The sequence below is a fragment of the Schistocerca americana genome, chromosome 3 (assembly GCF_021461395.2).
Source record: "Schistocerca americana isolate TAMUIC-IGC-003095 chromosome 3, iqSchAmer2.1, whole genome shotgun sequence".
NCBI classification, from domain to species: domain Eukaryota; kingdom Metazoa; phylum Arthropoda; class Insecta; order Orthoptera; family Acrididae; genus Schistocerca; species Schistocerca americana.
Genome location: NC_060121.1, coordinates 540,260,605 through 540,286,649, shown reverse-complemented (window position 1 = coordinate 540,286,649; position 26,045 = coordinate 540,260,605). Strand labels below are relative to the sequence as shown.

Below are 26,045 nucleotides of genomic sequence, written 5' to 3'. Positions count from 1 at the left end.
GTATATGTCATACCTGAAGAAACTCCCCGCCCCCCTCCTCTACATCTACACCTACATCTACATGATTACTGTGCAATTCACATTTAAGTGCTTGGCAGGGGGTTCATCGAACCACAATCATAATATCTCTCTACCATTCCACTCCCGAACAGCGTGCGGGAAAAACGAACACCTGAACCTTTCTGTTCGAGCTCTGATTTCTCTTATTTTATTTTGATGATCATTCCTACCTATGTAGGTTGGGCTCAACAAAATATTTTCGCATTCGGAAGAGATAGTTGGTGACTGAAATTTCGTAAATAGATCTCGCCGCGACGAAAAACGTCTTTGCTTTAATGACTTCCATCCCAACTCGCGTATCATATCTGCCACACTCTCTCCCCTATTTCACGATAATACAAAACGAGCTGTCCTTTTTTGCACCCTTTCGATGTACTCCGTCAATTCCACCTGGTAAGGATCCCACGCCGCGCAGCAATATTCTAACAGAGGACGAACGAGTGTAGTGTAAGCTGTCTCTTTAGTGGACTTGTTGCATCTTTTAAGTGTCCTGCCAATGAAACGCTACCTTTGGCTCGCCTTCCCCACAATATCATCTATGTGGTCTTTCGAACTGAAGTTGTTCGTAATTTTAACACCCAGGTACTTAGTTGAATTGACAGCCTTGAGAATTGTACTATTTATCGAGTAATCGAATTCCAACGCATTTCTTTTGGAACTCATGTGGATCACCTCACACTTTCGTTATTTAGCGTCAACTGCCACCTGCCATACCATACAGCAATCTTTTCTAAATCGCTTTGCAACTGATACTGGTCTTCGGATGACCTTACTAGACGGTAAATTACAGCATCATCTGCGAACAACCTAAGAGAACTGCTCAGATTGTCACCCAGGTCATTTATATAGATCAGGAACAGCAGACGTCCCAATCCGAATTTAGGTCATTATCAAGGGAAAGACCAGTGTCACATGGTATTAGCGTGAAGTCTCCTGGAGATGCCTATTTTTTTCATTGTGTGCTTATAAATGAGTGTGGAGACAGCAAGAGCGGCAGTGATCACCTTGGACTGGTACGGTAGTTCAGACTCACCCAACTCGCATATTTGTACCATCAGAGCAGAACCTCCAGCAGTCAGTGGTGCGTCCGGTGGTGAGCGCCAGACCTGCCGCACGAGCAGCCGGCGCGGTGCGGGTAGTCACAGACCTGCAAGGCGGCGTTGAACTCGAGGCCGGCAGGGCAGCGCGCCGCCACCGGCACGCCGTGGTCGCACTGGCAGAAGAGGCTGCAGTCCGTCCGGTGCGGCAGCAGCTTCGCCGCGCCGCGTGGGCACTCGCCGACCGCGTCACAAGGCTGCCTGGTGCTGAGGTGCGTCGGGTCTGAGGTGCGGTGCCCTCTCTCAGCGGAATGACCGGCAGTGGGGTGCGCCCAGTCTCGGAAGTGGTGTTCGCTCACAACGGGTCGTTCAGCGGTGGGGTGTGCCCAGTCCCGGCCATTGTGTTCATTGACGGTGGAATGATGAGAAGTGGGGTGTGCCCTGTCTGGGACGTGGTGTTCATTGACAGTGGAATGACCAGCAGCGGGCCGCATCCAGTGAGACGCTTCGTGCCCTCTCACAATGGGATACTCAACGTTGGCCCGAAGCCAGTCTTGCACACGGTGCCCACTCTCAGTCGAATGGTGAGAAAGCGGTTCACACAGACTTAGAACTTCATTGAACTCTTCCCCGGGAGGACAGCTCTCCGTTACGGCGACCCCTCCGTCGCAGCGGCAGTACAGATGGGGATTGGTTCGATGTGGCAGGCGATCCAGCCCACTGGAACACGACCCCCTCGCGTCGCAAGGCACGCTACCGAGGGGCCAGTGAGTGCCTGTACTGCAGCCCGCTCTGTGCTTCAAGTCGCACACTTTCAAGTGAGGGTTGAACTCCAACCCTTGAGGACACTTCTGCGTGATTGGGACGCCGTTGACACAGCGGCAGAAAAGGCTACAGTTTGTCAAATGAGGCAAGTGTGCGTCCTCTGGTTTAGTTATATAGTGAGGACATTCTCCCTTGGCATCGCAGCGAACTGGAGGGGCGACTGTAGTTGGGTCGGTACTGTCTGCTGGGCACTCGCGCGAACACCCGGCTTTGTCCGGCCAGTCGCATACAGACAGGGCTGCATTGAATTCTAAGCCTGGTGGGCACTTGGAAGTAATGGGAACGCCGTTAACACACGTACAAAAGAGGCTGCAGTTTCTCTTATGAGGGAGGAGCGTTAGTTTCTGCTCAGAGTTGTGTTTCGGACAGACTCCCTTGGCGTCACAGACGTTTGTCCGTTCATGTTGTGCAGCAGTAGCACTCGTCGGTGCAAGAGAGTGGTCGCCTCTGTGAGGCCAGTCACAAATTTGCAGTTTAGGATCAAACAGTTGCCCGTGTGGACATCTCTCTGTTACGGGGACTCCGCGATCGCAGCGGCAAAATAGACTGCTGTTCCATCGGTGTGGCAAAAATTTGGGTTCTGAGATGTGGGGGTAAACAGGACATTGGCCAAAAGCATCACACGGCGTGGGAGGCGTGTGTTGTGTTACTGCTGTGTTAGTGGGAGTGAAAGCGGTCAGGACCTTGGCCTGTGACGGCCACACACACCCTTTCAGATTAGGGTGGAATACCATCCCATTGGGACAGCTGTCAGTATATGCAACTCCATTTTCGCACCTGCAGTACAGCGTGCAATTTGTACGGTGTGGCAAGTACTCTGTGTGTACTCCTGAATAGATTGGGTTACAGGTACCTACTGAATCACATCCACCTGCTGAATGGGGCTCAGTCGAAAAGACCCAAGAAATTTGAGTTGTTGGATGCTGCTTAGCAGAACAGCCTGATTTCGTGGGCCAATCACAGACCTGCAGATGAGGATTGAACTCCAGCCCAGTGGGGCAACTTTGTGTAATAAGCCGGCCTCGTTCACAAACGCAAAACAAATTACAGTTTGTGCGGTGAGGTAGCAGCACAGTCTTTGGACTGTGAGTTTCAGCAGAACAAGACCCAACAGCATCACAGGATAACATTGGCAAAACGTTTTTGTTTACTGGTGTGTGAGCCCACGCTGAACCAGTCTGTTTGCTCAGGCATCCAGCGCGGTGTGGATAGTCGCATACTTCCAAAACAGGATTGAACTCAAGACCTGCAGGGCACTCCATCTGTAAGGGGATCCCCTTATCACAAGCACAAAACAAGCTACAGTTCGTTCGGTGTGGCAGATGTCTAGCTGGAACATGATGATGCGATTTAGGGCACTCTCCAATTGCATCACAGATGAGGCGTTTAGAAGGAGATTCTTTAGGCATCCATGAATTGTCACCCTGTTCCACAGAAATCGCAGAAAAGAGAGAATTAACACACTGCTTCGTCGCTGCATCAAAGTATTTATCATGAGGGCACTCCCGTACCACAGGATGCTCATTGAGGCAATCACAGTACAAAGAACAGTTTTTTGGGTGGGGTAATAAAGTAGCAGCATAGTTAAAACGACAAACTGAATAACAACTATAGTCTGTGCTGGGACCTACTGTATTCCGTAACAGATCCCCAGGAGTTGACAGACTGTGCACTTGTGTAACTGGCCACCTTTGCTCCGTAACTGGTCTTGTAGTTTCCCAGACAGGCAATGGGGACTTCGTCGATGAACGATGGGTAATGTGCACTGCAGGCTGTAGACTAGATACGGTATTTTGGTAGTCTGTGGTCGTACTAGATTCATGGTTCGCTTTGATATGTTCTGTCGTCTTCTTCCATGGCAAAGATAACTTTGTCGTTATTGTTGAGTGGTGACTTACATGTGTTGAAGGTCGCATTCTTGATGTTAAGCTGTCGAACACTGTAGTTTCAATAGATCGCTGATACTCCGTAAAAGGTTTAGGTGAATGCATAACTTGAGTTGTACGCCATGGGGTATTTGTTGTACTTCCATCAACTGTGGCTTCACCAGATCCCTCTTGCTCTGAAGAAGGATCTGATGCTTTCAGCCCAGATGAAGTATATTTGCCTGTCACTACTGGCTGATCTGTTACACCTGTTGTTGGTCGTGGTCTGTATGTGCTACTTTCATTTGCTACAGATTTCACAGATTCATGCTCTGTGGAAGGCTCTGTTGTCTTTGATGTTGATTTTGCTGTTTCTGCTGACGAGTGTGTATCGTCTGATTTTGACCAATCAGGTGTGCTACCTTCATCAGCTGTAGTTTGAGCAGACCCCTCATTCTCTGCGGAAGGTTCTGTTGTTTTCTGCCAAGCTCCTTCGTATCCTGTGGAAGGGTTTGCAGTTTTCTGCCGTGCTGAAGTTGATTTGATCGTTACCTTGGGCCAATGAGTTCCATCTGATGGCAACGATTTAGCTGTTGTACTTTCGTTTTCTGTAGTTCGCGCTGATTCTTCATTTCCTTTGGTAGGATCAGCTGTTTGCTGCCACACTGATGTTGATTTTGATGTTACTTCTGTCAAATGGGTATTATCTGCTGTCGGCCAAGGCCTTGGTGTTGTGCTATCATCAGCTGTAGGATCCGTCAATTCGTCATGTTCTGTGGTAGTCTTCGTTGTATGCTCCCACACTGGTACGTCTGTAGGCGAATGGGTACTTTTTGAGGTTGACTGTGGCCTATGTGTCTTACTTTCCTCAGTCGCTGTTTGTGTAGGTTCTTTGTGTACAGTGGAAGGCTCTGTCATTTGCTGCCACACCGAAGTTGACGATGATGCTACTTCTGGCCACTTGGTACTATGGATTGTTGTCCATGGCTTAGTGCTTTCGTCAGATCCGTCTTGTCCTGTGGAAGCCTCTGGTGTTTGCTGCCACACCGATGTTGATGATGATGCTACTTCTGGCCAATGGGTACTATGGGTTGTTGGCCATGGCTTAGTGCTTTCGTCAGATCCGTCTTGTCCTGTGGAAGCCTCTGGTGTCTGCTGCCACACCGATGTTGACGATGATGTTACTTCTGGCCAATGGGTACTATGGGTTGTTGCCCATGGCTTAGTGCTTTCGTCAGATCCGTCTTGTCCTGTGGAAGCATCTGGTGTTTGCTGCCACACTGATGTTGACGATAATGCTACTTCTGCCCAATGGGTATTGTTTGTTGTTGGCCATGGCTTAGTGCTCTTGTCAGGTACAGTTTCAGCACAACCATCTTCTTCAGTGGAAGCCTCTGTTGTTTGCTGCCACACTGATGTTGCCACTGATGTCACTTCTGACCAGTGGGTACTGTGTGTTGATGTCCATGGCTTATTGCTTTCATCAGGAACAGTTTCTGCAGAGCCGTCTTGTATTGTGGAAGATTCTGTTGTTTGCTGCCACACAGATGTTGATGCTGATGTTACTTCTGGCCAATGGGTACTGAATGTTGTTGGCCATGGCTTAGTGCTTTCGTCTGGTATAGTTTCTGTAGATCTGTCTTGTCCTGTAGGAGCCACTGTTGTGTGCTGTGACACTGACGTTGATCCTGTCATTACTGTTGACAAGTGGGTACCATATGTTGTTGATGATGCCCTGTATGTTGTACTTTCATCAGCTGTAGTTTCTGTAGATCCATCATGTCCTATGGGGGCTTCTGTAGAGTGCTGACACACTGTTGATTCTGGCGTTACTGTTGGTGGATGGGTACCATCTGTTGTTGACATTGGCCTGCTTCCGTCAGATGTAGTCTCTGTTGATCCGTCAAGTTCTGTGGAAGCCTCTGTTGAGTGCTGCCACACTGATGTTGGTTCTGTCGTTACTGTTGACGTATGTTTACTGCCTGTTGTTGACCAAGGGCTGTGTGATGTGCTTTTATCAGTTACAGTTTCCTTAGATCCTTCATCTCCTGTGGTAGACTCTGCAGTTTGTTGCCATACTGTTGTTGATTTTGATGTTATTTCTGCCCAATGGGTAACGTCAGTTGCCGGCCAAGAGCTAGATCTGTTATCCTCAGAAGTAGTATCTGTAGATCCGTCATGTCCTGTGGAAGCTTCTGATGATGGTAGTGTCACTGATGTTGATTTTGTTTCTGGCCAATGGGTACTGTCTGTTGTTGTCATTGTCTTATGTGTCGTACTTTCGTCAGATGTAGTTTCCTTAGATTCTTCATGTATAGTGGTAGCCTCTGGTGTTTCCTGTGTCGATACTGATACTGATTTTGATGTGGACCATGGTTCATATGAAGTGCTTTTGTCGGTTAATTGTAGTGACACTGATGTCGATTTTGTTTCTGGCCGGTGGGTACTGTCTGTTGTTGTCATTGTCTTATGTGTTGTACTTGCGTCGGCTGCAGTTTCCGTAGATTCTTCATGTATAGTGGTAGCCTCCGGTGTTTGCTGTGTTGATACTGATACCGATTTTGATGTGGACCATGGTTCATATGAAGTGCTTTTGTCGGTTGATGGTAGTGACACTGATGTCGATTTTGTTTCTGGCCAGTGGGTACTGTCTGTTGTTGTCATAGTCTTACGTGTTGTACTTGCGTCAGCTGCAGTTTGCGTAGATTCTTCATGTATAGTGGTAGCTTCCGGTGTTTGCTGTGTTGATACTGATACTGATTTTGATGTGGACCATGGTTCATACGAAGTGCTTTTGTCGGTTGTTGTTGAACTTGTTTCACCATATGTTGTCTTGCACCATGCTGGCGGCGATTCTGTTGTTGTTGTTGTTGTTCGTTGTGTAGTACTGCTAGATCCCACATGATCTGTAGAAGAGGCGGTTGTTTTCCACCATTCAGATGATAATTCTGAGGTAGTTGTTGGCTGGTGGGTGGTGCGTCTTGTTGACCAATTCGCTGATGTACTACTGGAACCTGTAGTACTTACAGGTTTACTGTGTTCTGTGGGAGTTACACTTGTTTTCCACCAGACAGATTGCCATTCTGGTATTATTGTTGGCCACCTACTGACATGTGCAGCAGGCCACAGGGGTGGGTTACTAATATGATGTCCAGATACGATGTGCTTTGGGTCTGGTGTACGCCCATTAGCGCTAGTGGCGTGCAGTGTGAGGTGGTCGATGCACTCCTTAAATGTAAAGTTTTTGGTCGGTGTGACTGCGCTAGATGGCCATTGTTTTGCTAAATATCCAGTCAGTGGAGTTGGCCACTTTGGAATTGTTACCGCCGATTCAGCTCGACCCTTGCTGTGAGGACAGGCAACATTCCATGGCCAATCGCACGTCAGAGTGCGAGAGTTGAAGAGCAGGCCGTGAGGACAGTGATATAGTACAGGTTCCCAGTAGTTGCACTTATAAAACACTGTACAATTGGCATGGTCTGGCAGTATTATAGTTCTTGAATTGGCAGTTCCTCTGGGGCATTCTCCCTTTGGCCAACACTGGGATGTGCTGACCAACATCAGCGCCAGAAGGACGTCCGTGATCCGAAAATCTGGAACAATAATATAATATTTATTTTTATTTTTTATTATGCTATTAATGCGAAGGTCATTCAATAATTAAAGAGACAAATTGGTCGTGAAGAAAAAGCGTTTATTTTTACAAAATAATACTTTTTCTACTTTTCAACATAATCCTCTTGACCATTTCTGCACTTGTTCCAACGGGCTATAAGCTTTTTTTATTCTGGCTGCAAAGAACTCTTTATCTTGATGTTTGAACGAATTTCCCACAAACTGTTTCACGTCCTCGTTGTCCTGGCACCTCTTCCCACTTAATGCCTCCCTCAATGCACCAAACAAATGGAAATCACTAGGCACTAAATCAGGACTGTAACGGGGATGAGGCAATACTTATCCAGCCTGTTTTGTAGATGGTTTCACAGGTTAGTTGAGCAATATGAGGACGCACGTTGTCTTGCTGGAGAAACACACCTGAGATCCATGACGTCTCTCTCTCTTGGCTGGCTTCACCTGGTTTAAAAGCAAATCCGAGTAGTATTGGCTGATCGTTGTACGCTGCTCTTCGAGATAATCACAAAAAACTGGACCTTCAGCATCCCAAAACACCGTCAACAAGACTTTTCCTGCTGAAGCTTGGGTTTTGAATTTTTTTCTTGACAGGTGAGTTGATGTGCTTCCACTCCGTGTTTTGGCTCATAATAGTGAAACCAATTTTCATCACAAGCAAAAATTTTGTTGGGGTAGTGCTCACCTTCTCTTTCATAAAGTTCATTTAGCTCTGTGCGCACTCTGAACCTTGCTTCCTTGTGTAACCGCGTCAACTCCTTTGGGACCCATCTTGCGCATGTTCTGGGGTACTTCAGCTTGTTACAGATAATGTTATCAACTGTACCAATACCAACTTGAACCTAATCAACTATCACTTCCACAGTCACACGGCGGTCGGCACGAATAATGTCACCAATTTGGCTTTCAAGTGAGGGAGTTGAAACCGCAACTGGTCGACCAGAACGGTGTTCGTCAGTCACTGAGTCGCGATCATTTTTGAAATGCTCTACCCGCTTGTAAAGATTTGCACGATTCACACAACCTTTACCATAAACTTTAGACATTCTACAGTATATATTCACTGCTTTCTCGTCTTCAGCAAGTAAAAAACGAATAACAGAACGTTGTTCAACTGATGAGGACGTTTCAAGGGGACTCACCATCTTGACAATTATTTTTGATCTCATAAACAAAACAATGTTGTTACATCAGCTGATCAGGGCTCAGCCCTGTGATGCCAACTTAAAGCCATGAAAGTACCAACCTTGCCCTACTAACAGTTTTTTCCCCAGACCAATTTATCTCTTTAATTATTGAATGACCCTCGTATCAATCTAATGCTAATAGAATAGTGCTGCATCAGAATTTGTAATCGCCAGAAGGCTTGTAGAAAATTTTTGAAGGTATAAATTCGTCATTTCAGTCTCTCGGGAAATATTTGAATATCAACAAGTCGTGAGATATTGTCAGTGGCCAAATGCAGTTGTCAAAGTTTAAGAAGAAAAGATGACTTCCTTATTTCACATTGTAGTGTGACATCAAAAGAGTAAAACATTCGAGAAACTCATTTGAACAAAATTTAGGGACACTTTTGATCCTTTGTTTAAAGTGAAATATGCTAGTTTTCTTAGCTAGTAACAGTAACAAATGCTAAAATCCGCATAACAATCTTTTATATGTTTCTGAAAAGAGAGAAAAGCAGAAACTGGAATAGTTACTCGTTAGGTACGGAACTATTTTGCAGTGATTTTCATGGAGATGTAACTAGTGTCAACTTACAGTTATTAATTTTTATCAAGATAGCGGTAGCTGTCAGACACATTCCACTAAGTGAAGAAAGATGTTACGAACAGAAGGATAGCTCTACTGGAACGTAGTTGATGTTAGGATCAGCCTGGTGTGCTATCTAACCGATTTATATACTTACATCAAAACTCGCTCGTAAAAGAGAATTAGTATTTTTGGTAGCGTCCGTTTGCGTTGAGTGTAGAAAATAGTGTTAACGATGACCGCATGCTAGTTTCTTTCTGGAGCTGAGTCTGCAAACAGCAGGGTCACTCAGTCCACTTTTGAAAGTTTCCTGGAGCACTCAGCACGTGCCGTCGGCGTAAGAGTTGTCAGTGACCACCAGAATGGGCGTTGTGCTAGGCGCCTTGATGGTGGACGTATCGCAGTCAGGGCTCATGAACTCAGAGGAGTGGTAAGAGCCTCTAGTACATATCGCGTTCGCGGGGTGTAAACTATCTTCCTAGTTCAGCAATCGAAAGATAGACCGCCGGTTCGCAATCTGCAGCTCCACTCCGAACCACTATCACGTACAGGCTAGGAAACTTGCAGTCACATTCCACTGTCACTCCTCACTGCTCGCAGTTGTTTCTTGTCCTGGACGCAGCCTTAAAGAGCCTTGCTAAATGCCATAACTTTTTCTAGGTTAAAAACTCAATGATCAATGCTAATGTACTCATTTTCCTTGATCACAGTGCAAAATACGCTGCCTCACAAAAAAGAGAAACAGTCAGAAAGGGAGGAGAGAACGCAATGAAAATTCTCGTGTTGAGAAGGCGTGTGATGTTATTTCAGTGATCACACAATCGAGTCAAATTTAAAAAAAGCTTGGCAATATGAGTCCACTTGTCGTCTTGTGGAATCGAGTGTACTGCCGGTGGTCTGCGTCTTCGCAACACAATATTTCGAAGCCGTAACTCGGGATCTTCATCAGGTGTTTACTGCGCAGGAAACATCTGATAAAGACGCCGAGTTACGACGTCGAAATATTTTGTTGGGAGTACATCCGATTCAACGACATGACACCGAATCGCCGAAAAAGTCTAAGAAATTCCATGAGCCAACGTATCAGTACGATGTTGCACCCCCTCTGGTCTGGATGCATGCACTGATTCCGTTGGGAAGGGTGCCAAAGTCGTTGGAACCTCTCTTAAATCAATACGACGCAACACTATTGTATGTTCTTGACTCCGGCACAAGGATGGAGTTGACGTCCAATCTGGTCCCACACACTTTCTATCGACGATAGACCTGGGCATCTTTCTCGCCACTGCCATAACACAACACCATGCAGACAGATCATAAAAATGTACCCTGCGCGGACAAGCATTCATCTTCATCTACATCTACACGGATACTCCGCAAATCACATTTAAGTACTTGGCAGAGGGTTCATCTAAGCACCTTCACAACACACGAACATCGAGGTCCCTGCGCTTCAGAGACTAGAGGCCCCGGCCGTCAGGGTCATCTTCAACGGAGTCAACATCGCGCTGATATCGCTGTACAACCCTTGTAAAAACATAGTAACACTCCATATCAGCACAGTTTTCATAGCACCGTGGGTAATCGTCGCTGGAGGTCTAAACGCTAAACACCCCGACTGCAATTCACGAATACGTACCTCCAACGGCAAGAAACTATACGAACATGCACTAGGCCAAAACTACATTTTACTTGGGCCGAACGTTCCCACGTACGTGCCAGCACACGCCCGAGTCAGGTCAGACGTGTTAGACATAGCCCTCATCAACAGCATCAAATGCACACTCAACCTTATGGTTGAAAACTGTCTGGACTCAGACCACATGCCTGTAATATCACACACGGAAGAGACACTGCGGGACACAGAACCACGCAGAATACTGAACTACTCGTACAAGCGCGCCAATTGGACCCTGTTCAAGGAAACGCTTGACAATCATATTACGGACACTCACGAACAAATTGACGAGGCGGTGAAGGCTCCTACTGTTACAACACTCGACGACCCTGCCCCAGGAAGTCCTGGGCCGTACCTCAATGAGGAACCGCCTCAGGAGATACTGGCAGCGTACGAGGCGCCCGTTGTATAAACTGCACGTCATAGACTCCAGGGTATAATACGGGAGAAAATACAAACAGTTCGAAACGAGCAACGGGGGAAGAAATTCTCAATATTAGATATCACACATCCTGGCGTGTGGAAACTAGCCAGATATTTCACCAGAGAGAAACATTACATTCCCACTCTACGAGAACCAGACGGCCCAGCTTATTCCGCTAAGGAGAAGACAGAGCTTGTGGCCACAACACTTGCAGCCCTTTCATGCCGAATCTGGCTCCTTCAGATTCGGTAATCACACTTGAAACTCACCAGAAGGTTACACGACTTGTAGCCCTGCCCACGCGCGAGGAAATCAGACGTACTAGTACAAACGAAATTACTTGGGCTATCAAGCATACCAATGCTAGGAAAGTCCCGGGACCCGGTGGCAGTCAAAACCGTGTCCTCCAGGAGTTCACGGATGGAGCCGTAGAATACCTCGCACACATAACAAATGCCATCTTAAAACACCAACCCTTCCCTGACTTTTGGAAGGCAGCCAAGGTCCTGATGTCCAGGAAGCCAGGATAAGACAACTCCCTCCCACAAAATTACCGAGCTATTCGTCCGCTGTGCTCGCTGAGGAAGATTGTTGAGAAGGTAAAACTAAAACGCATCACTGGGCACTGCATCGACAATGCCACTCTAAGACCGGCTTTAGGAATCACCACTCAACAACACAAGAACTACTCCGCGTAGTCGAACGTATCACACACGCCTACAACACAAATAAAGCACAGGAGCCGTGTTCCTGAACATGGCAAAAGTTTTGTGCCGTGTCTGGCACAATGGCCATATACGTAAACTAAGCGATGCTGGTGTCCCAGACGGAATCGTACGTCTCCTACACTCATATCTCGCGAACAGATGTTTTAACACTGACGTGCAGGGTAAACAATCGACACAACGCAGTATCCAAGCTGGAGTACCCCAGGGAAGAAACTGGTGGCCCACCTTTTTTAACCTCTACGTTAATGACTTTCCAGAAACACAAAAGACGACGTTAGCCATCTACGGGGATGACACAGCCATCTTTGCGCAAGATTGGAAGCCGTCGAACATGAATTCACGAATACAGACGGCACTCAGAACTGCCGAGCCTTGTTTGGAACGATGGCTTATTAAAGTAAACATCGACAAGCGCGAAGCATTTCTGTTCACACGCACACCGAAACTACTGCGCAAACATCAACACTGTAGACAGGTAACACTACAAACACGCCCAAAACGTTTCCGAGAGAAAGTCAGATATCTCGGTGTCTGGCTGGATCGGAAATTTACATGAGGGCACCACAGTGAAAACGTTGCCAACAGAGCGCAAGCGAGGCTCGAACAACTCTACCCAATGCTCAAAAGGGAAAGTACACTGAATAGGAGGGTGTCAAGGTCCATATACTTGACACTGATTATACCTTTGATGACGTATGCAGCTCCCGTCTGGGGATACGCAGCTCCTACACGCCTGCAGATCATACAGAACAAAGTGCTACGCATTATTAGCAACACTCCACGCTACAAACGCACCGTGGATCTTCACAATGAATACCCTCTTGAAACCCTCAGGAAGTATTCAAAAAACATGCCACACGACTATAAAAGAACTCGAGGCACTCGAACAATCCTTTCATCCTTACTCTGGGAAACGATGATCACAACCATAGGTGGAAGCATAAGCGGCCAAAGACACTTCTAGCTAGGGCATAACCACCTATGGCAAGCTAACATACACCCACAAGCGGAAAAAGTCGGCCAACAGGCTACAGCAGGGAGACCGACAAGCGCACACACTGACGCACAAACAAATCGCCAACATCACCCTACACCGTGAATCTGATAGAGGTATGCTGAGCTGACCGAGAAATCAACACCGGCGCCCAGCGGCAGCCGCCGAATAACAGCACCACACAATCTCAAAGGTATCGACCAGCATGATACCCACTAATTAGAAAGCCTACCCTTGCATGACCTGTCGCAGGCAGCAAGAAAACCGCTACTGCTCTTACAACCCGACCCAGCGATCGCAGAGGTTTTTTTTTACGCAGTATCCAAGCTGGAGTACCCCAGGGAAGAAACTTGGGGCCCACCTTTTTTAACCTCTACGTTAATGACTTTCCAAAAACACAAAAGACGACGTTAGCCATCTACGGCGATGACACAGCCATCTTTGCGCAAGATTGGAAGCCGTCGAACATGAATTCACGAATACAGACGGCACTCAGAACTGCCGAGCCTTGTTTGGAACGATGGCTTATTAAAGTAAACATCGACAAGCGCGAAGCATTTCTGTTCACACGCAGACCGAAACTACTGCGCAAACATCAACACTGTAGACAGGTAACACTACAAACACGCCCAAAACGTTTCCGAGAGAAAGTCAGATTTCTCGGTGTCTGGCTGGATCGGAAATTTACACACAACAGTGAAAACGTTGCCAACAGAGCGCAAGCGAGGCTCGAACAACTCTACCCAATGTTCAACAGTGGAAGTACACTGAATAGGAGGGTGTCGAGGTCCATATACTTGACACTGATTATACCTTTGATGACGCACGCAGCTCCCGTCTGGAGATACGCAGCTCCTACACGCCTGCGCCGTCTACAGATCATACAGAACAAAATGCTATGCATCATTAGCAACGCTCGACGCTACACACGCACATTGGATCTTCACAATGAAAACCACCTTGAAACCCTCAAGGAAGTTTTTTTAAAAAAACACGCCACACCAATATACAGGAACTCGAGACACTCGAACAATCGTTTCATCCTTACTCTGGGAAACCATGATCACAACCATAGGTGGAAGCGTAAGCGGCCAAAGACTCTATGGCAAGCTAACATACACCCACAAGCGACAACATCGGTAAGCCCCTGCATATCAGCAACGTTGACTGGATATGCCAGCTGTTATTAAAGGCGACCAACAGGCTACAGCAAGGAAACCGACAAGCTCGCACATTAACGCACAAACAAACCGCTAACACTACCCTATACTGTGAATCCCATATATGACCTATCGGACGCAAAACGACGATGAGCCTATTTGTTACAGATATTCTGTCGCTGACCGAGAAACCAACATCGGCACCCAGTAGCAGCCGCCGAGTAACACCACCGCACAACATCAAAGGTATCGACCTGCATGATACCCACTTCTAACAAAGCCTACCCTCGCATGACCTGTCGGAGGCAGCAAAAAAACCGCTACTGCTTTTACAGCCCTACCCAACTATCGCAGAGATTTTTTCCTTGGCTCTTTTCTTGGCACTTTTTTCCCCTCTGCCCTTCAAACAGATATCCTCTGTTCAACTTTCGATCCAATCTGTCTCCAGATTAGCGCGTATCAATGGTTAACCTTAACCAGACGTACGCAAACATCGCAGTACCCACATGCTGCGAGACTTCTGTTTAGTGAAAACAAAAACCTTATGCAGAGATGGCAGTAGACCTTTTGTGTTGGCCATCATGCCGGTGTGGGCGTGGATGGTCACCACCTCATTAAAAAAAATCTTCACAATTCTATATTATTTCAATCTAGTATAGCGCGCAGAAAAACGAACGCCTATATTTTTGCGTGCCAGCTCTGATTTCCCTTATTTTATTATAGCGATCGTTTCTCCCTGTGTAGGTCGGCGTCAACAAAATATTTTCGCATTCGTAGGAGAAAATTGGTGACTGAAATTTCGTGAGAAGATTCCACCACAAAGAAAAACGGCTTTCTTTTAATGATGTCCACCCCAAATCCTGTGACACTCTCTCCCTTATTTCGCGATAATGCAAAACGTGCTGCCCTTCTTTGAATTTTTTCGATTCACTCCGTCAATCCTATCTGGTAAGGATCCCACACCGCCCAGCAGTATTCAAAAAGAGGAGGGACAAGCGTAGTGTAGGCACTTAGTAGATCCGTTACGTTTTCTAAGTGTCCTGCCAATAGAAAGCGGTCTTCGGTTAGCCATCCCCACAACATTTTCTATGTGTTCCTTCCAATTTAAGCTGTTCGTAATTGTAACACCTAGGTGTTTAGTTGAATTTACGGCCTTTAGAATTGACTGATTTATCGTGTAACAGAAGTTTAACGGACTCCTTCTAGCACTCACGTGGGTCACCACGCACTTTTCTTTATTTAGGGTCAACTGCCATTCAGATATCTTTTCTAAATCGTTTTGCAATTTGTTTTGATCTTCTGACGACTTTATTAGTCGATAAACGACAGCATGATCTGCAAACAACCTATGACGGCTGCTCACATTGTCTCCCAAATCGTTTGTATAGATAAGGAATAGCAAAGGGCCTATAACACTACATTGGGGAACGCCTAAAATCACTTCTGTTTTACTCTACGACTTTCCGTCAATTACTACGAACTGTGGCCTCTCTGACAGAAAATCACGATTCGAGTCAAATAACTGAGACGATATTCCATAAACACGTAATTTCACTACGAGCCACTTGGGTGGCGTTCCGGAAATGCAGAAATACGTCCTTTTGAACAATACCACCACGATACTATCGTATAAGAGGTAACACGTGAGGATACGCCATGGCCGTGACGTATCATTCGGCCGCCGGAGAGCCCTCGGTGACTGACAGCTGTGACGTGAAGTCATACTCGATGGTTCCCCAAAACGTGACGCCAGGAGTAACACCGCTATACCTCCCCAAAACAACAGAAGTGTGTGACGTCTCCCATGATCAACACCATGCTTTCCGACGATGGGCATTCGTGGTACTGGAGAACCGCGATTCATCGCTGAACACAATGCGACGCATTCATTCTGGTAACGCCACCACTCCAAACGCAGACGTTTGTCTTCTGTTGCTAACGGCAGCCAACGCATGGGACAGCAGTTCCCTACTCCGGCTGCTAGTTTCAGACAAATGGTGCAGGATGACGCAGAATGTTGAATGGTGGACACCATTACTTGTTCTCGTATGGCAGGCGCAGATGCGAAGATCTTACGATGTGCATAATACGGCGACGCTCCCTTATGGTGGTCATACAAGGTCGACTGGAACCTTAACGACGGGCATACCTTCCCTCCCGCTCCCATGCAGTCCAACAGCAGGCAACTGTCAGACAGAATGCCCTCAAAATGTAGACACTGTACGATTTTACCAGCAGACCAAATGGTGACCCAGAATGAGGCCCTTGTCAAACTCTTCCAGGTACTGACAACGCTGTCTCATACGAGTACGCGTCATCTGTGCGTGCTTCACAGTGGTCACCCAACATCTGACGCTGCTCATGAACCTTACATGCTCTAACTGGCGTCATACCAACAGTACTGCACTCTGGTGACTGTTTTACCTACCACCGAGGATTCTGACTCATTTACAAACCCGCCAATGACATGTGTGTGCAAAGTTACAATGACATCCGACTATATCTTTTGGGTGCTTCACTTAATTTGTAGGGCAATGTATTTGTTTGCCAGTTGAGGTTCAGTGAATGTAAATATTTGATGCACAGTTTATTTCAACTATCGGGTCAAAATTGCGTTCATCTAGAAATTGTGATCGTGGTTTTGTCATTCCTGTTCACCCACATCCCAATGATTAAACTATATTAATCGTTATGAGAATTAACTGTTTCATTTACGTTCATAATTAGAATCTGTTTCGTTGGGATTCGTTTGATAGAGGATCGGTGGTCAGGGCTGATGCACCCCTACAACATGTCCAGGCGACACACTTGAAACTTCTCGAACACAGGATCGCTGAAGTGCCCGTCAGCTTAGTGCAGCAGCAACTTGGAACAGATACATCGCATATAACAACTTGCACAACTTGCATAAAGCACTGATCACCCGATATGGAGAGCGGACGCTTTGAAAAATTATCCTTCATCCACTTCCTTTTATACATTAAAAGAAATCAGCGCCTGCACTAGTGAAACTATAGTACAACGTACGGCCGAAAGTTCTAAAATCAGTCTTACTAGCACGTCTTACCACGTTTATGGCAGGTTTACGGAATAAATTACTGCTTGAACACTTCATACGCGAAGCTCTAATTTTCGTATTAAATTGCTTCGTCTATATGTTTCAGCACATAGTAAAAGAATCGTATCGTGTTCTATAAGGGACATGCTTCCTAGGTATTGAAAATCCCACTCGTGAAGCACCAAGTATTTCTTGCAGTGTTTAAATTTAAGTTTTTTTACTAAACGATCACGTGTCGACAGAGAAAACACTTTATTGGTTAAAAACAGTCTTGGTTGCAATTTTAATTTTTTATTTTTCAACTACGCGTTTCGCCTTATTTAGGCATCTTCAGGTTGATCTTAATTTGGTACTTCTTCGAACAATCCTTTAGACAGTGTAGCCAAAGGGCATCGTCGAATACATCAGGCCAACATTGCCTTCGTTAAACTCAGTGAAAACTTTTCTAGATGGATGCGAGTGACCCCAAGACCTGCATAACGCTCCTGTGAACGGAAACGCGTTATGCAGGTCTTGGAGTCACTCGTGTCCATCTAGAAAAGTTTTCACTGAGTTTAACAAAGGCGATGTTGGCCTGATGTATTCGACGATGCCCTTTGGCTACACTGTCTAAAGGATCGTTCTAAGAAATACCAAATTAAGATCAACCTGAAGATGCTTAAATAAGGCGAAGCGTGAAGTTGAAAAATATTAACTAATATTCCTAAGCACTGGTTTGCTGTATGCCACATATGGATTGAAAGAATTTCTATTGAAAACACTTTGTAAGTAGCAAATATTGTATTATTTTTTATTCTGTCTCAGTTTTCATTTAAAGTTCGTAAGAATCCTGTAAAGGTTAGCAAATGCCGTTGGTCTGTGCTCAGGCGATGCTGAAGCTCTTTTTTTTCACATTTGGATTATAATTTAAACTCTGCGCTATGTGCAATGATGTTGATGGATTAAGAACGTACAAGGCTAAACTAAACTGTGTGGTATATTAATTACTGATACATTACACATCCCTGTAATACAACTTTTACTTCATGTTGGACGAAAATAAAATCGATACGCCCGATATTGTAGTGCTTGTGTTACTCCGAATTACGACGCAATATTCCTTTGGACATGCATGCGCGTACAAATGAACAGACACTGCGGCGACTACAGCCGTTAGGAAATACAGGGTTTTCGCCGTTGGGAATATGGACAACCATCATCTGTATAATGGAATGACAACAATAAACATTTGTGGTGTACCGAGACTTGAGCCAGCATTTTCCGCTTGTCGCGAGCGGTCGCCTTATCATTAAGCTATGCGAGCACCGTCTCACGACCAGACCCAAACTTCCAAATGTCGTCAACGATGTGTCTATAACATGTACTCGCATATTCATTATGTGTAATCCCGTACAGACAAAACACGATACTTGAAAGTCGCTTGTGCGGTGTCGGCAGGTAAATACGAAACTGCAGTTCTTGTGTTATTCCGAATTACGATGCAATGTTCCTTTGGACATGCATGCGTTGTTGTCATTCCATTGCACAGCTGATGGTTGTTCATACTCGGAATTGCGAACAGATTTAATGTATTTAGAACGGTTGTAGTCGCCGCAGTGGCTGTTCCCTTGGACGTACTTGTATGTCCAAAGGAACATTGCGTCTCAATTTGGAATAACACAGACACAGGCACCGCATCCAAACCACTAGTGACAGAGGATGACACGGCGATCAGTCGGTACCGATGGGCCCACCAGGGCCTGTGGATGGAGTTAACGTTTACATAATACACCAGCTGTAGAGAGCTACGTTCGTTACCAATTTACTGGCAACTGAAACACATTTTTCCAATAAAAATACTATGTTTACGATAGTCCGCTTTTCAAAATTATTCCAGTTTAAAACAGCTAGAAGCCAGAAAATATAAATCCCAGGAGAGACATCCTCATGCTGCAGTAGAAGTGGCGTTTATATCAATTGAACTTCATTCTTGTTGTACTGTAAGATGTTATGAAATAAAGTAAGTCAAATCCAGCGGTACGCCTCTGAATTGCTTCGATGTTTTCCTTTAATCCGACCTGGTTGGATCCCAAACACTCGGGCAGTATTCAAGAATGGGTCACATAAGTGTTGTATTACCCGGTGTCATTTATAGATGAGTTATTACACTTTCCTAGTATTCTCCCAATAAAGTGAAGTTGACCATTCGCCTTCCCTAATACCGGTCTTCCGTTTCATAGGGCCTTGCAATGTTAGGCCGAGATATTTAATCGACGTGACTGTGTCAAACAGGAACACTCTATTCGCACATTGCAGGATTGTTTTCCTATTCATTAACATCAAATTACATTTTTCTACAATTAGAGGAAGCTGCCATTCATCGCATCAAATAGAAATTCTGTATCCTCCAACAGCTACTGGATGACGACACTTTCCCTTGCACTGCAGCGTCATCAGCAAAGAATTGGAGATCGCTACTCACCGTATCCATCACATCGTTTATGTGTACATTGTTGTCAAAAACAGTGTGAGACCCTTGTAAGGATGTTCCAGGGGGGGCTGTGCTGAGAAATGATTGTTAAGAAAAATATTCGATACGTTTCGTCGTTTCCAAGCTATTTAGCATTGAAGCTAGCCAATCAAGTCGCCGGACGCGGAGTGAAGCTCTTGCACGCGCTAACCTACTGTGATGCACAAAAATCTGTGGGTCTGTACTCAAATGCTCGTCCACAGTTAAGCTGTGCCTTTTTCGGAAGTGATGCATTTAAGTTATAAAACCGAAAGAAGAACACGTTTGGCGACGCTGCCTCTGCCAAGCGGCTTGAATTTGCTCTTGCAGCGATCTAATTGGCTATGCTACTTGAATCAGAAACGATGCAATGCATCGAATTTAACAGTTATTTCTCAGTACCCCACCTGACAACATATTCCGTATACGCGGACCTTCCTTAACAGTTCGCAAAAGGGTAATGTATCAAACGCTATCCGGGAATTTGGTGGTATGAAAGCTGCCTGTTGCCCTTCACCCATGTTTTGTAGGATATCGGGCGGGAAAAGGATAAGCTGAGTTTCGCACAAGCGCTGATTTCTAAATCTGTGCTGATTTGTAACACTGTTCATTGACCTAAGAGGGAACTGTGTCAAAAGGTAACATTTTGTTATTTAAAGTATCACAGTTTCCCAGTGGCGGGCCGAGAAATAATCCCTTACCATCGTACTTACACGAAAGAAGTGAAAAGAACGCCGTCTGATGATGAATGAACAGCCCGAAAGCAGCAATGATTTTTTTCACAAAACCGTGGGAGGTGGCGCAGTGGTCAGCACACTGGACTCGTATTCGGCAGGACGACGCTTCAAACCCGCGTCCGGCCATCCTGATTTAGGTTTTCCGTGATTTCCCTAAATCGCTTCAGGCAAATGCCGGAATGATTCCTCCGAAAGGGCGCGACCGACTTCCTTCCCCATTCTTCCCTAATCCGATGCGACCGATGACCTCTGTGTTTGGTCCCTTCCCCCCGAATCAACCAATTAGTCAACAACATTTTTTTCGCAATCTACCGTAAAAGTGACAGCACATTTACTAGATTTACTTATACAAGTTAGGCGCCGTAGTGGCAGACGGGAGAATCGCGGCGGGTACTCACGAGCCATGCCGTGTTCTCGCAGCTCAGCGGTCGCGGTGGCGCAGACACCGTGGACACAGCGGCCGGGGCGCGGCCGCGTCTTATAGCGGGCCTATCTGGGCGGCGCGGGGTGTCCGGCACGGACTTATCACCCCCAAGATCCCCATCGCTCCGGGAAGGCAGCGGAAGCGGCGCTTATCTGCGCGTGCGGAACACGTCGCCGCCCCGGACCCAGATAGCGGGCGCGCACCTCTCTCTGGCCGACGATATACACGTCGAGCCTGTGATTACTGTTGTTGTGCGTAGGGAGAGGCTCTATCTAATTCCGATTACCACTACGGCGAAATAACTTCAGCAGCAAACGTCTCCCACCTCCCACGAAAGACATTTTCCGGAGCAGAGCAATTAGTAAAGCCCTGCAGTGCTGTTAATTTTCTGGAGTATTTGGATATACAGGGTGATTCTTTACAGACGAATGGAAAAACAGGTAGAAGCCGACCTCGGGGAAGATCGGTTTGGATTCCGTAGAAATATTGGAACACGTGAGGCAATACTGACCCTACGACTTATCTTAGAAGCTAGATTAAGGAAACGCAAACCTACGTTTCTAGCATTTGTAGACTTAGAGAAAGCTTTTGACAATGTTGATTGGAATACTCTCATTCAAATTCTGAAGGCGGCAGGGATAAAATACAGGGAGAGAAAGGCTATTTACAATTTGTACAGAAACCAGACGGCGGTTATAAGAGTCGAGGGACATGAAAGGGAAGCAGTGGTTGGGAAGGGAGTGAGACAGGGTTGTAGCCTCTCCACGATGTTATTCAATCTGTATATTGAGCAAGCAGTGAAGGAAACAAAAGAAAAATTCGGACTAGGTATTAAGATCCATGGAGAAGCAATAAAAACTTTCAGATTCGCCGATGACATTGTAATTCTGTCAGAGACAGCAAAGGACTTAGAAGAGCAGTTGAACGGAGTGTCTTGAAAGGAGGATATAAGATGAACATCAACAAAAGCAAAACGAGGATGATGGAGTGTAGTCGAATTAAGTCGGGTGATGTTGAAGGAATTAGTTTAGGAAATGAGACACTTAAAGTAGTATATAAGTTTTGCTGTTTGGGGAGCAAAATAACTGATGATGGTCGAAGTAGAGAGGATATAAAACGTAGACTGGCAATGGCAAGGAAAGCGTTTCTGAAGAAGAGAAATTTGTTAACATCGAGTATAGATTTAAGTGTCAGAAAGTCGTTTCTGAAAGTATTTACATGGAGCGTAGCCATGCATGGAAGTGAAACATGGACGATAACTAGTTTAGACAAGAAGAGAATAGAAGCTTTCGAAATGTGGTGCTACAGAAGAATGCTGAAGATTAGATGGGTAGATCATATAACTAATGAGGAGGTATTGAGTAGGATTGGGGAGAAGAGAAGGTTGTGGCACAACTTGACTAGAAGAAGAGATCGGTTGGTAGGATATGTTCTGAGGCATCAAGGGATCACCAATTTAATATTGGAGGGCAGTGTCGAGTGTAAAAATCGTAGAGGGAGACCAAGAGATGAATACACTAAACAGATTCAGAAGGATGTAGTTTGCAGTAGGTACTGCGAGATGAAGAATCTTGCACAGGATAGAGTAGGATGGAGAGCTGCATCAAACCAGTCTCTGGACTGAAGACAACAACAACAACAGGGTGATTCAAAAAGAAGGGACAGGTTTCAGTTGTTTATTACAGACAAACTATAAAAGACAGAAGCACATTGTGCATGTCACCGGATAGAGGAGGGTTCGAAGCTTTGACACAGCTGCGCTGCTGTTTGTTTGTAGCAATATGGCGACTGCACCACAAGAGGAATCATTACGTGTGTTGGAATCATCGCGAATTCAATCCAGTCTTCAAGTGCAACGGGAATTCCGCCATCGGTTCAGCAAGAACCTGCCTCTGCACCAACAGATTTATCACTGGCACACAAAATTCTTGGAAATAGGTTGCATATGCATAGTTAGAGGTCTTGTCGCCTACGCACGTCTGATGAAAATGTCGAGCGTATCCAAGACGCATTCACACGGAGTCCTCGGAAGTCCGCAAGACAGGCAGACAAGAAACTTCATCAAAGAAAGGTGCTGCGTGTTCTGAAGCAACGCCTGCGTATGAAGCCTTACAAGTTGCAGTTACTGCAATAGAAGGTATGATTTTTGCACTTCAGTTCTCCTGGATATGGCACAGGACACTTTCCCGAACACTTTAAGATCGACGTTTCGTCTTCCGCCATAGGTAGAGGTGATAGAGGTGGACCAATTCCGTAGCCTGAACGCTCTCCGGACCTAAACCAACTAGACTTTTATTTGTGGGGACATTCGAAAGCTTTTGTGTACAGAACTCCGGTACAAGATGTGCACAGTCTTCGAGTCCGAATTGTGGAAGGCTGTGAAACAATACGCAGTTCTCCAGGGATACATCAGGAATTCAAAGCTACGGCGGGTTGACGTATGTGTCGTTGCTAACGGAGGGCTTTTTTTAACATTTCATTTAGGTATGTGTTTCATATTGTGCTGATACATAGTTCTCCTGTGTGTTTCACATGATTAATAGGACTATAAAGAGACGTAGAAAATGAGCTGTAACTTGGAAGTAGAGCGTTTCCGGACCCATGTCCACATAACATATTTCCTGCCTCTACGTGTGAGGAATGTTTCATCATCGTCCTCATCTGATTCCTCCTCCTCATCTGATTCCCCGTAATCCTCTACAGCAGGTACCAAGAACGTAACAGCTTCCGACGGTAAAGTTTTCACTCTTCTCGGAGGTATAATACTAAAATAAAATGTAATTTAATAGAATTAAACTTATCAAGGGAAAGCTTTGGATATGAAATAATATAACTATTTTATAAAGAGTACTTTTTTATTTTTAATATGTTTAAAATACATTTTATATTTAATGATTATATTTTCGTCTTTTAATAGCGTATTAGCAATGTTATATAAATAACAGTTGTGTGATTATGTATGCATATGTGTTTTATTCGTATTTTAGGGTAAAATTACCACCTCTATTTTCTCAGTGTAAATAACGGCAGTTTGCAACCGTCGTTTAAAAATGGCTCAAAGCCGAAGTTGCTGCTAGTAGGTGGTTTCTAAGTTTGATTCGCGATGATGTACATACTTAAAGTCGAAATGAAAAAGAAGGTACAATGTCGGGGAATCTAAAACTTATCTCTTTTCTCGATCGCTTTTTACAATTTTTTGGTGCCTTCCGATAAAATATTAATAACAAAACCAGTTGATAATTAATGAGTAAATAACGAATTAATTGTTCGTAATTAAGTGCATATCTTCTGGATTAGCCCCCATTTGGAAAAAATCGGTCTGATTTCGGTAAACGAAGATAGTTCATCCGAACGAAATTCTACCTTCGGAAGAAACAACTGGCAGCTTCTAAGACCAGGATTCTATAGTCCCAAAATTACTCTAGCCAACCTTAAACGAAACTTCTTAACTCGGAATATTTTTTAAATTTATGACCACTTTTTCGGGAGTCTGACCCCATGTGCGCCGAGCGGATTCGATCCGCGTCCGGTGCACTTCCCCGAATCCCGGAACCTGCGTGCTAAGGAAGTGCGGCTATCAGGGTGGGTCACAAATGTCGATCATCGATATACAGTAAAGGAATACATTAGTGACAAAGACAGCCAAACATTCCCTCGAAGGTCTGGTTTCATACAATAAAGGCTAACACAAATATTGTAAGTCCCATAATTCGCATGAACTTTAAATATGGATCATTCCCCAGACATCTCCACCGAATACACGTTCGAGATAATCCTTATTGTGAATGGATACAGTAACAGCGGGCGATATCAGTCGAGCAGTCGAGCGATAGAAGTGGTCTGCTATCCAGTTAATCCGTCAGTTTCGTTCACGGATTCAGAGCGTCCACATCGAGAGCTTCTTTTCGAGTGAATGTAGCTTGATCAGACAGTTTTCATATCACTGTCGATGAGCGTGTTTGTGTAAGTGAACTATCGAAGTGGCGGAGAATCTTCGACAAGTTCGCCAGAGGAACGTGAAGTTCAAAATGTTGAAGATTTTATACATATCGGTGAAAACATAAGCGACGGAAGCAAACAAGAACTCGCCATACAAGTTTTCTCGAATTTATTTCGAGTCATTGGCTTTGCACTACCAGCAGTGTGCGTATTAATTTCTGAAATATTTCGTTTACTCGACAGCGAAGTGTATCAACTGTTTTGTATCATGCACCGAAAAATTACTTTTGTAGAAGTCGAAGAAGTTTTCTATGAAAATGAAACCGACGCCCTTCCAGATTTTGTCGAAAGTACGACGAGAAGATGAAGATTCAGTTTAAGAATCAGAATCAAAGAGATGTAAGTCGTGAGAGCAAGTATCATTGAATGTCAGAATAGCTCCAGTTACATTAGCGAAACGACATCCTAACTGAAGTTTGTTGGAGCAACTTCAAGGTTTTGGGAGAGGTTGGAGGCAGACATCAATGACGGAGGATCCAGAATAGAGAATGCTACCTATAAATGAACATTCGACAGTGAAGATGTCACTGCTTTATCATGGTCCCGTTTTGATTGTTGATATTTTAATATGTGGTTCTCTTGGGCTATGTCGTCGTCGTGTGTGCAGATCTCGACGTAAATCGTGCGTTGTGTTGCCGGAGTATGCTGGCCCTTATTTTGTTTTATTTGAATAATACGACGCCGATGCTTCAATCCAGTTATTGTACTCTGGTCACTTACATAAGCAAGATTAAGAACCAACATCTCGCTTCAAGACGACGCAACTCGTTTAAATTTAATTGAATTACTTTATAGTCGCTGCATGCGATACTAATGAACTGTTTATTACACACATTACAGAACGAGCTGCGTCGACGTATTTATCTGGCTTGCACTATTGATTCTGATTTGTTATTATAGGTTTGCAATGTTTAATGCCCTTCATTCTTTTATTCTTTAGATAGACCCTAAATTTTCATTAACAAGTTACCAAAATGTTCCAGCTAGCTCAAACTTTAAGTTCGACCAGAGATTCTAAAAGTCTGCAGTAAAAAAATGTTATACTAACACTTGAATGTCGACGGCGACACTGTCAACTTTTGCAGATATTCACACTAAAATGTAATTAATTTCACCTTTTACTTTTCACTCATTAATTACACTTAATGTCAAATATCACAAATCTTCAGCTCTAATCAGTAAAGAA

The 26,045-nt window shown here is 45.0% G+C and overlaps 1 protein-coding gene across 1 annotated transcript; it reads right to left on the bottom strand.

Moving 5' to 3' along the window:
- Positions 1–1,135: 1,135 nt before the first annotated feature.
- LOC124606209 (serine-rich adhesin for platelets-like) lies at positions 1,136–24,360 on the bottom strand. The gene is made up of 4 exons (XM_047138182.1): positions 24,356–24,360; positions 23,492–23,625; positions 3,821–7,380; positions 1,136–2,188 (listed from the first exon to the last, which is right to left on the bottom strand). Exons 1-4 carry the CDS (start codon positions 24,358–24,360, stop codon positions 1,136–1,138), a joined length of 4,752 nt encoding a protein of 1,583 aa, XP_046994138.1.
- Positions 24,361–26,045: the final 1,685 nt, after the last annotated feature.